Here is an 11240-nt window from a genome sequence, read left to right as displayed (position 1 = left end):
AGAGAGAGAGAGAGAGAGAGAGAGAGAGAGAGAGAGAGAGAGAGAGAGAGAGAGAGAGAGAAATAAATATAAATCCAGAAAAAGAGAAAGTGAAGTGGAAATTTAAGGGTTCTTTGGAGAGTCAGTTGTGTTGGATGGAAAGTCGGAGGTAGGTGATCTCCCTGAGTTCTAGGACAGCCAGGGTTAAAAACAAAACAAAAATGTCTGGCACCAGCTACTTGGGAGACTGAAACAAGAGGATCAGAGTCTAAGAGATGAAGGCTGGTGTGAATAATAGTGAGATCCTGCCAAAGACAAAAACAGCCATCACCAACAGAGGCACTTAACAATACTGCTCTCCTGATAACACCTCTCAAACTTGAAGCACGCTTAAACCCAAGACCTGATGTCTTCTGTGAGGACTTGAAGAGGCCCTGAGCAAATGTGTAAAGAGCAGATGAGGTTCCGAGTGAATGTGTCTCACTGACACGTCAAGGACCTAACCTTAGATCCAGGAGAACAGGAAAGTCTCTCCCCCTCAAGCTCCACCCCTCCCCATGAGGCTCCGAGGATGACAAAACCCTCCTCTGGCCCCAATGTGATTACTGACAGAGTAGCTGAGTAAGACGGGCCAGTGTGTGCTAAAACTCCCAACCCCACTTTCCTCCTCCCTGAGGTTTGCAGCCTGTGAATTCTCTAGTACAGACACTGTTCCCGACAACTCTTTCCTCTGTGCTGTAGTACCACACCAGAGTGTAGGTGCCCACCACCACCACCCCAACTTTACTGTACATGTGTCTGTCTGTCCTTTCTTCATTCCCTCACTGCTTCAGTCAGACTTCCGGGATCAAGTCATGCTTCCGGGATACAACAGTCTTCTTCAATTAAACTGAAAAAGGTATTTGTTCTTTGTTTCAAAATGTCCATAATAAGCACAAGACCTCTTTAAAACCTGTATACAAGAGAAGATTTCCTTGACTCTTGAGAGTCAAGGAAAATTTCAGGCAAATCCACTGTAAGACTATGGAGGACTGAGTTCATCATACGATCCCTGGGCACCTGTGACCACGCAGGAGATCACAATTCATACATGCACTTTAAAGATTGCTCTCAGAATGCTGCCAAGTTACCAGGATCTGCCTGGGCAACTCACCTGAAACTGCTTCGTGTCTAGACCACTTAACTTCTAGCTCTAATCAGATCTTCCCCTTTCCAGATCTCTAATGTCAAGAACACTCAGAAAGTGAGGGAAGGCGGTTACACAGGCAGATGGGACTGAAACCATCTCGCCACTTCATGAAGTGACCAGAGAGCACATTCTCTTCCCCTGACAAAAGTAAATCTAGATTATAGATACAAATGTTTTTTTTTTTAAATGTGTAAGAGGAGGAACTCTGGAAGACAGTTCTTAAAGATTAAGAACAATTAAGAAAAAATAGCCTATCTGAAAACAAAGAAATTTATCATCCACTGCAAGACACAGTTTCCAAACAAAAACTATGCAGGGAGAAGAATTTCAATAGAAATGAATATTTATACTTTAAAGTAAGATCTCTAAGCCAAGAGTACACTCTTTAGTGAAATGAGTACCTCACAAATCTCATAATATTAATTACTAGCTTTAATTAAATATCATTAATCAAGATTATGCTAAGGATTTGGACTGGTTTTGTATGCCTCCCTCATCAGAAAATTCTTATCTCCCATGTGATGGCTGACGTCAGGGATGGATGGAGCCTTGGGTATGTGATTAAACCGTAAGGGTCATTGCCCCAAGATCAAGATTATGAGGAGAAGCTCTAGACCTGCCTGGCCATGTAAGCACACACACAAAGGTGTAAGGACTAATGTACTGCTGTTGTTTCCAATCTGCACAGGCACAAGTTTTCCTACAGCAGCCCAAAGAGCACTCAACAAAGATGTGAAGTAGAAGCCACTGTATCGTCCAATAAGCCAGAGCACAGGTGTGGCACTCGTGTGACAGGTCTCACTTAATGACAGGGAGTAAGGACCTTCCTTCCCTAGGTATTCCTACTTTCTCCAGCGTTCACCGCCCTGATTCCCTCTCTTTCAAAAACAGATGCAAGGAAGGGGAGACAGCAGTGCAGAGGAATAACGGTCAAATCCGTCTCTCGACTGTCAGGGGTTCTCGATGCCTATCTGCATCTTGGCAATAACTCATGGTTAAAACACAGATGACTGGCATTCTAGACTGCCGGGTTTCTTACTAGGTCCCAAAGAACAGATACTTCTCCTCAAAGTGAGAAAGAGAGAAATTGAGCGACAGAGAGAGAGAGAGAGAGAGAGAGAGAATATGTACGCTTACACCTGAAAATTAAAACAATCACATTGGCTAGTTTTACCGTGCCAGGTACCGTACTAAGCAATCTATGCAACTATGTCACTTCAGTCCTCACAAAACATTCCACATCTAACGAGGAAGTCAACACACCCAGTCCATGGCAAAGGTAAAGTTGGTGACTCAAAAGCCCTCTCTGTCTTTCATCTTTAAATTCTCAGTATATCCTATCAATGTTGATAGGACTCAGCAAACATGAACTGGAGGTCTGTCTAGCCAGTCTGAAAAGGAGGAAGGGAAGAAAGTGCCAATCATTTCAGAATGTGCACCCAAACGTCACGTTGTTAGTATTAAATATATGTAACTCTTGTCAATTCCAGTGCGGCTAAAGATTCATTACCTACACTTACAATAATAAGGAAACGAATACACAGAGAGTATCCATGTGATCAAGGGGTCCTACAAAAGGAAGTAGGTGAGGGCACAGGCTTGTTCAACTCTACAACTCTAACTCCCCAGAGGACTTGAACTCAGCACCTGACAAGGCAAGTCCTTTACAGCAGAGATACAAACTCAGCCCTTGCTCTGTAGAACTTGGGTCTCATTATGTAGCCCAGGCTGGCCTGGAACTCCCAATGAAAAGAAGACAGGTACTGAATTTTCCATCCTCCTGCATCACCTCCTGAACACTGAGACTACAGATGTAGGACACCCAAGCCTAGTTTGAAATAATCATTTCAAACAGTATACACTAGTTGAAAAAAGATTTCTCTCAAACACTGTTCTTACCATTTAAAAAATGTTTGTCTTTATGGAGTTGGATTTTCTTTTCCAAGTACTTCTTGTAATGTAATACTGGGCAATTAATACTTTTTTTGTTTTCGTTTTTTGAAACGGGATACCTCTGTATAGCCCCCCAGCTATTCCGAACATTGCTCTGTGGACCCAGCTGGCCTCAAACTGAGAGATCTGCCTACTTCTGCTTCCCGAGCACTGAAATTAAAGGTATGCAGCACCACTGCCAGTCTTTTAAATGTGTATCCCAGGCCGGCCTCGAACTCATGATCCTCCTGGCTCTGCTCTCCTCAGCAAATCCTCCTGGGGGCCTGGGGGAGTTAAGATGTAGGCAATGGAACCTGAGAACACGTCTAGACTCCACATTTCTCTGACTACAATCAAACCATAAACCAATACCTCACTATCTCCACGCTTGCTTCTCTTGTACACCCGCTTCCCTCTGGAAGGGAAGATGCCACATACGCAATAGCTCAAAGTGGATGCTACTCTTTTTCCAATTCCTCTGCCTTCCATTCTCCAATAAGTTGATCTCAGAACTGCCCAAATACAGGTATCCACCAAGCTAGTGTGAAACGCTCATATTGTTTAAGTAAACTGCCCAAACGATTTTCCATTTAAATTTCATAATTCTAACCGTGGCGGTGACTTATGCAAAGCCACCAAATCATTATGCTGTTATAAATATCTATTTCTTTTTAATAAAAAAAGTGATTATTTTCATTCCCCTCTCCTCCCATAGATATATTAGGTATCACTCATGTTTCTGAACTTCCTTTACGTTTCTAAAAAAGAAAAAAAAACGAATATTTTCAAAACAAAAATTCACAGCTCGCTTTACGCCACGTCCAGATTTCTTTAGCCACGGCTACTGATAAAATGCTAAGATTTAGGGTGAAAATTTAGACACCTGGGAGGAGGGGACTCAACAAGGGCGCCAGCCTGATTCTCAAATAACTCAGCTTCGACTCCATGGAAACAGGAGGGAATTCCACTAGCCGCAGTGTAATTAGGATTTTGTAGGACACCACTTACTTCCAACGAACCTTTCAGAAAGTTGCAAAGTAATTCAATTTCTAACTGGTCTAACACTGGGTCTGAAGCCAAACAGACAGTGCTCGCTGGTGGGAGCCGCACGTCCGGCCATCACAGACCCCCGAGCCCGGCAATGCGGCCCGTACCTGCCCGTCTGGCCCGGGCCCGTGCTGCCCGCGCCTCTCCCGGTGCCGCGTCCGCCGTCCGCCAGCCAGGAAACCACCGCGGCCTGTGGCCTGCGGCCTCCGGCTGCTCCTTCCTCCAAGGACACTGCGAGCTGGCTGAAAGCGTACAGCAGCGAGCAGAAGCCGCAGGCCAGGCACAGCCCTACGACCCGCAGGTAGCGCCGCATCCCGGCCCGCGCTGCCGCCGCCGCTGTCGCCGTCCCCGCCGCCACCGCCGCCGCGCCCGCCCGGGCGAACTACGAAGAGCCACAACGCGCAGCCGCAGCGTGACCAGCCGGTTCCCGCCCCTCCTCGCCCCGCCCCTCCGCCTGAATCCCCGCCAGGTCCCACTCTGTCCGGTCCCGCCCAAGCCCAGCACCCCCCCACGCCACGCCCCTAGCCCTGCCATGCCCCGCCCCACGCACCAGCCCCGCCCACATCCGGCGCCAGCCCCACCTCTGTTTCAAACCACGGCCCCCTCCTCGTATTGCCCCGCCTCCGTGCCACGCCCCAACGCCGGGCCAAGGCTCCGCCCCCGCAGCGCTCCCGGAAGCGGAGCTGAGCGCTGGCGCACTCCCGGCCCCTGCTCAGAACCGTGAGATGGACGCTGGTTCCTCTTTGGAGATTACCCGGTTCTGAGCTGTGGACAAGTGTAGCAAAAGAAGCGGGGCTGTAGGCCCTTGCCCTGAATCTACGATTTTCCCATTGCGCAGTTTGTGGTGCTGGGCAACTTGAATTCTGAGACATCGCTGTGTAGACTAAAAAGAAACTGTGGTTACCGCACTTGCCAAGGGTCCTTCCTACCTTTTACGTTGTTAGACGTTGCTGACAACTCATTTGCACGCCCAAATCAAAACTGATTCACCCGCCACGCTCCGCGCCGTGAACTAGGCTCATGCAGAATCCTCCTGGGAACCTGGGTGAGGGGAGGCGCGTAGATAGTGGAAAACCGCAGCTCGAGGATTTTGGCTGGTGCTGGAGACCTGTGTTGACGATTTTACAAAGCAGAGCGACTATAGCTTAAACTTCGTGATTAGTCTTAAGATATCATTAGTTCGTAAATAGGCTTTGTTGACCACCTGTGTCAGATCTAACATACTTTTGGCTCAAAACCTTTGAAGCAACCTCATTGAACCAATGGTTTCCACCAGTCTGAAAGCTAAGAATGTCATTAGATAAGATCTGAAACCTGTCAGTTTTCCATAATCAATCTGATGATCCAATCGGTGTCTGGAAAATGCCTTAACTTCTGACTTACTTTTATTCTGTGTTGGAACCCGTTATTCCACCCAATCCGAACCCATGTTCCCAGGCCGTGTACGGGATCACTCATATTTGGTTCAAAATCTCTTACTCCCTTTCAAAGAGGGCTGTTGTAGATAGACAGAATAGCCATCTGTAAGGCCGTGGACACGCCCAAAGCGCAGTTGCTTGTATCTTCCAGTATAGTAGAGTATATTCCTGAGAGAGGGTGGCCCTCTTGGAAACTCTTGGAAGTTTGAACTTGATCTGCTTGAAGTTTTTTTTCAGGAAGGATGGAAGATGATCACATTTGCATTTTAGAGAGCAGAATCTGGCTGGAGTGCAGGTTGGGACAGAGATGAGAGATTGGAGTGAGTCCAGAGCGGAAACTGAGTCTTAAACATTTAAAAATCCACTTAACATGCACACAAAATATACCTGAACACACTTAACATGCACACGCACTTATACATTTAAACAGTTAAATGCTTTAAAAGCACACTTAAAGCATATTTTATAAGGCACACTTGAAACAAAACCATTTAAAAATACAAGCAAAATGCACAGATTTAAAAATGTACAGGCAAAACCACACTAAAAAGTGTACACTTAAAACTACATGCTTCCTTAACAGCACTCTTAAAAGTGCACACACACTTCATGAGAAAAACCACACTACTGAATTGTTCAAGTTGCATCTGAGTCACTGAGAAATTTGTCCACAAAGGACAATGTGAGGGAAAGCACAGGCATAGAAACTCTCAATCCATGGCTCTATGACCATGGCAAAGTCACCTGATGAACTATGGGCTGTTTCCATCCCATGAGGATTAAATTTCATGCCTTACCCCCACACACACACACAAAAAAAATTCTAATGAACAACGAAGATAAAGAGAAAGAAAACATACATTTGTTCATTCAATAAATATTTATTGAATATTTTCTACATGCCAGACAAGAGGCTCAGATGCACAGTATTCAGGAATAAAGGAGTGTCCTGCCCTCAAAAGGGAGACAGGCCATGAAATAACAAAAAGAATAGTACATCTTTCTAATACACCTTGCAATTCTTAGAGAAATAAAGATAAAAAGAGTACAGAAAATTACAAGAGCACTAACAAGAAGGGAAAGTTGGAGGATAAGGTACCAGCTAGAGTAAAGAGTGAGGACCCAGGCAAAAACGCCCCATTTAAAAGATGCTGAGGAAAGCTGACTTGATGACTGACACCCGTAATTCCTGCACTCTGGAGGCCAAGGCAGGGTTACCACCACAGGCTCAAGGCCAGCCTAGTCAACAGTGAGCCTAGACAGCACAGTGAGTTCCACATCAAACTGGGTAACACAGAGTGGCCCCATTTTTAAAAGGTAGGGAGAGAGGATTGCTAGTAAGTTTTTCCCAAGAAGAAACTACATGTTGGAAGAATGAAGAGTAATCTCTCGACTCACGGATCATAAAACCATGTTATAGCATAAAGGGAAGTCAGCCAACAAAGTATGCAAAGAACACAGAATAATCATGTTCTTGACACGGGGGTTCAAGACCATGAACCATCATCGCTTACAATCCTTTTAATCCTATAATTGCAAAAGAAGTTGTTGCCAAGAGAAAAAAAAGCACTCTAAAAATGGAAATGTTTGGGGACTGGAAAGATGGCTCAGTGGTTAAGAGTGCCAACTGCTCTTCTTGAGGTCCCGAGTTCAATTCCCAGCATCCACATGGTGGCTTACAATCATCTATAATGGGATCTGATGCCCTCTTCCGGTGTGTCTGAAGACATCTATAGTATATTCATACATAAAATAAATAAATCTTTAAAAACAAATGAAAACGTTTATACTAGCTACACGCCAAGCCCTGGTTATCTAGAAAGCTGAGGGGTCACTGCGTGTTGCTGTCAGGCCAGGAGTCACACACTTTTTTATTTTTCTAAATTGACTTTTCTTACTTAAAACAACTTTACCTATTTCAACATCGAGTGGGTATTCCTTTCATTTGTTTCACATACGTATTACAAGTCGCTAACTAGAACCACAATCTTTAACTCGCCAGTGACAGGCTAAGTAAATCCAAATTCTCAACTCAAAAGAACGAATGTGAATGAAAGAAATGGAATTTAGGTCAGGCATTTTTAAGGTGATGACACTGTAGACAAGGACAGGAAATGAAGTTTGAAATTAATATGTAAATTTTTTTTCTAAAATTAGACAAAAGATCTCTAGGAGATAGAAAGCTGACTTAGGATTTAAATCAAGTATTAAGAATCTCTATTTTAGAAGGTATGGGGTTAGAAGAAAGTTTGAGTGCATATTGCTCTTGCAGAAGACCAGAGTATGTTCCCAGTAGCCATCCTGGGCACAACCACCTGCAACTTCCACTCCAGGGGATCTCAGGCGCTCTTTGGGACTTCACATGCACAGACACACAGACACAGACACACGAACATTTTAAATGTTGGTGCTCTCCTCATTCTTTCCATCCATTCCTCTGTTAGGCCACTGAAATATGTAGAGTCCTGTCCAGTATTTCCTTCCAATTTCTACATTTGAGTTTATTAAAGAAGAAAGAAGCCGGGCAGTGGTGGAGCACACCTTTAATTCCAGCACTTGGGAGGCAGAGGCAGGCAGATCTGAGTTTGAGGCCAGCCTGATCCACAGAGTGAGTTCCAGAACAGCCAGAACTACACAGAGAAACCGTCTTGAAAAAGAAGGAGGAGGAGGAGGAGGAGGAGGAGGAGGAGGAGGAGGAGGAGGAGGAGGGAGGAAGAGGAGGAGGAGGAGGAAGAGGAGGAGAAGGAGGAGGAGGGGGAAGAGGAGGAGGAAGAGGAGGAGGAGGAGGAGGAGGAGGAGGAGGAAGAGGAGGAGGAGGGGGAGGAAAGTATAGTCCTAATCCTTTGGACAAATGATCTTACCCAGGTGTCTCAGGTGCTGGAATTACAGGTGTACACTGTGTCCTGTCTCCCCCATATTTCTATGTAGACATACCAGTGTTTTCATAAAGAGAAACTGATTTTTAGGTAGCTGTGGGCGTGCACACCTCTATTAGGATTGGAGAAGCTGAAACGGGAGGATTCCAGGGTCTGGGCCAGCCTGGGTGATGTAACAAGACCCTGTCTCCAAAGAAAATCCAAAATGAAAAATGAATGTTGGCTGGATGTGGTGGAGCATGACCTTAGTGTCAGCTGTTGGAAGAAGTGGGTGGCTATCTGTCCAATCAATGCCAGCCTTGTCTACATAGCAAGGAGAGCTACATAGAAAGACCCCATCTCAAAAGGTGAAGCGTCCTCCAACTGTCTTGTCTGTGTCAGACCCACAGTCCTCTACCTTGTGTCTCAGCCTCTCTTGGGCCTGACTTTCCCTTTGACTCTGAAACCTCAAGCTGTTCCTGTGAAGACATGCTTCCATTTGTTCTGCCTAGGCTTCTCTGCTCCCAAGCTAGTGTCTTGGTGTCCAGTTCTCCCCACTTTTGCTTCCCTCCCCCCCCCCCTGCAAGGAGGCACAGGTCCATTTCACTGCCGCTATAACTGTTTAAGTTAAAGGGGATCGTGAAAACAGCACACACAAGAAGCCAAAATTGTTAGACCTTGGTCTTCAGTTTACTTCTGTACTTTCCTATGAAACTACAGAGAAGTGGTGAGCAGATGGCAGCTTTCTTCTGAGTCATCAGATGGAAACTAGGATTCAACCTCAGGACCTAGGAGCAAGCAACACCTCAGAACTCAGGGAAGGCGGCGGTGGTACAGTGTTCTTACCCTAAACTTACCTTTGGCTTATCAAATAAAGCCTTTTTCTAAAAAAGTATTAGTATTAAGGGGTAGAAGCAATGTCTCAGTGATGGAGAGGGCTTGTGGCTCTGGCAGAGACCTGGCTGGGTTCAGATTCCAGCACTCATGTGATGTGTCACAACCCTCTAACTGCAGTTCAGTTCTGGCCTCCACGCACCAGGCACACACATGCTTCCCAGATACACATACAAGCGAAACGCACAAAATGAAAATGTTTATAATTAGTAATTTTAAGTCTTATTCAGCCAAGAGAATTGAGGCAGTTTATAAGAACGAAAAAACCCATAAAGTCAAAATTGTTTTATATATATACATATATGTGTGTGTATCTGTGTGTATCTATGTATGTATGTGTGTATATATACATGTATACATATACATATACATATACATATATATATATATGAAATAAAAAGTAAGTTAGAATAAGGACAGCCATTGAGTTCTACATAAATTATTAAAAACAGCCAATTTGGGGGCTGGAGACATGCTCAGTGGTTAAGAGCACTGGCTGGTCTTCCAGAGGTCCTGAGTTCAATTCTTAGCAACCACATGATGGTTCACAACCACCTGGAATGGAATCTGATGTCCTCTTCTGGTGTGTCTGAAGACAGCGACAGTGTACTCATAAAATAAATAAATCTTGGGGGGAAAAAAGCCAATTTTAACTGAAATTTCTTATAACTACAGGAAAAACTGAGATCAATCTAAATTGTCTTACGAGAATGGCAAATTAATTTCTCAGATGAAGTAAACTTTTGTAGAAACCGGTCTGAGTAAAATTTCTAATTTGGACAGTAATGCAGAATCTTTTGTCAGCACCCTCACAAAGAAGAAATGTGAAACTCTACTGTTTTGACTTTTTAAGAGTTTGGGGGCAGGGTGCTCAGTGGTTAAGAGCACTTGTTGCTCTTGCAGAGGGCCTGGGTTTGGTTTTCAGCACCCACAGAGTGGCTCACAGCATCAGTCAGTCCAGTTCCAGGGCATCCAATACCCTTTTCTTGCTTCCTCAGGCACTGCACGTATGTGGTGCACTTACACATGCAGGCAAAACACTCATACATATGAAAATAAATATATTAAATAAATGAGAAGAAAACGACTCATCTAAAATTACAATGCTTAGAAAGGTAAAGTTTTGACAGTATAAGCTGGAGTGATAGATCCCATTTGATTAGCAGCTGCAAATGCCCAAGCGAAGTCCCGATATCCTAGTGCAGCCTTCCAGTGGATGTTTAAGGCCTCGGTGAATTTCCTAAGAAAAAGGAGCCAGGCAGTCCCTCCTCTGCTCCTTCTGTGTCTCACATGTATCTTTACTGTTGTAGGGAAATCCCTGTATTTATAGATCTCTGACCTGTGTATTCCACATCTTTAGCATCTTTGTAACCAACCTTTGAAACATTAACTAAAAATCCAAGTATACTTAATAAAGATCCTGAAGTAAACAAAAATTACATCAGGAAAATACTGAATGGTATGTAATGGTCTGTGAAAAGACACAGACCATGAGGCTGGGCTGAACTGCCTGTGTTGACAGCACCAATGGGGACTGTTTGATTCTCCAGAACCTAGAGTTAAAACACACACACACACACACACACACACACGCACGCACGCGCGCGCGCGCGCGCGCAAGCAAGCAAGCAGTTCACCATCCTTATAATGCTGGGCTGGGGTGGGGGACAAGCAGGTCCCTTGGGCTCACTAGTCGGGTCACCCTAGCCTACTTGATAAGCTATGAAAAACCTTAAAATCAAAAAACAAGGGAGAAAGTTAGATCAGTGTTTAAGAGCCAATCTTGTTGCTCCTGCAGAGCACCCAGGTTTGACTTTCAGGACCTAAATGGAGTCTGACAACTGTCATAACTCCAGTCTAAGAGGACCTGACACTACAGCAAACACTCATAAAGTAAAACCAAACAAGCATAGGCACACGCCTATA

At 44.8% G+C, this 11240-nt stretch overlaps 1 protein-coding gene across 2 annotated transcripts in view; it reads right to left on the bottom strand.

Moving 5' to 3' along the window:
* Nucleotides 1-4460, bottom strand: part of Gxylt1 (glucoside xylosyltransferase 1) — a 33726-nt gene extending 29266 nt beyond the window's left edge. For both annotated transcript variants that reach the window (XM_028752175.1, XM_028752176.1), the window contains exon 1: nucleotides 4255-4460. In XM_028752175.1, the coding sequence (XP_028608008.1) occupies nucleotides 4255-4460 (206 nt within the window). The remainder of the gene's footprint in view (nucleotides 1-4254) is intronic.
* Nucleotides 4461-11240: the final 6780 nt, after the last annotated feature.

Source organism: Grammomys surdaster, unplaced genomic scaffold, assembly GCF_004785775.1.
Source record: "Grammomys surdaster isolate TR1022 unplaced genomic scaffold, NIH_TR_1.0 125878, whole genome shotgun sequence".
NCBI classification, from domain to species: domain Eukaryota; kingdom Metazoa; phylum Chordata; class Mammalia; order Rodentia; family Muridae; genus Grammomys; species Grammomys surdaster.
The sequence above is the reverse complement of the archived record's forward strand: the minus strand, read 5'-3'. Positions and strand labels throughout refer to the sequence as shown.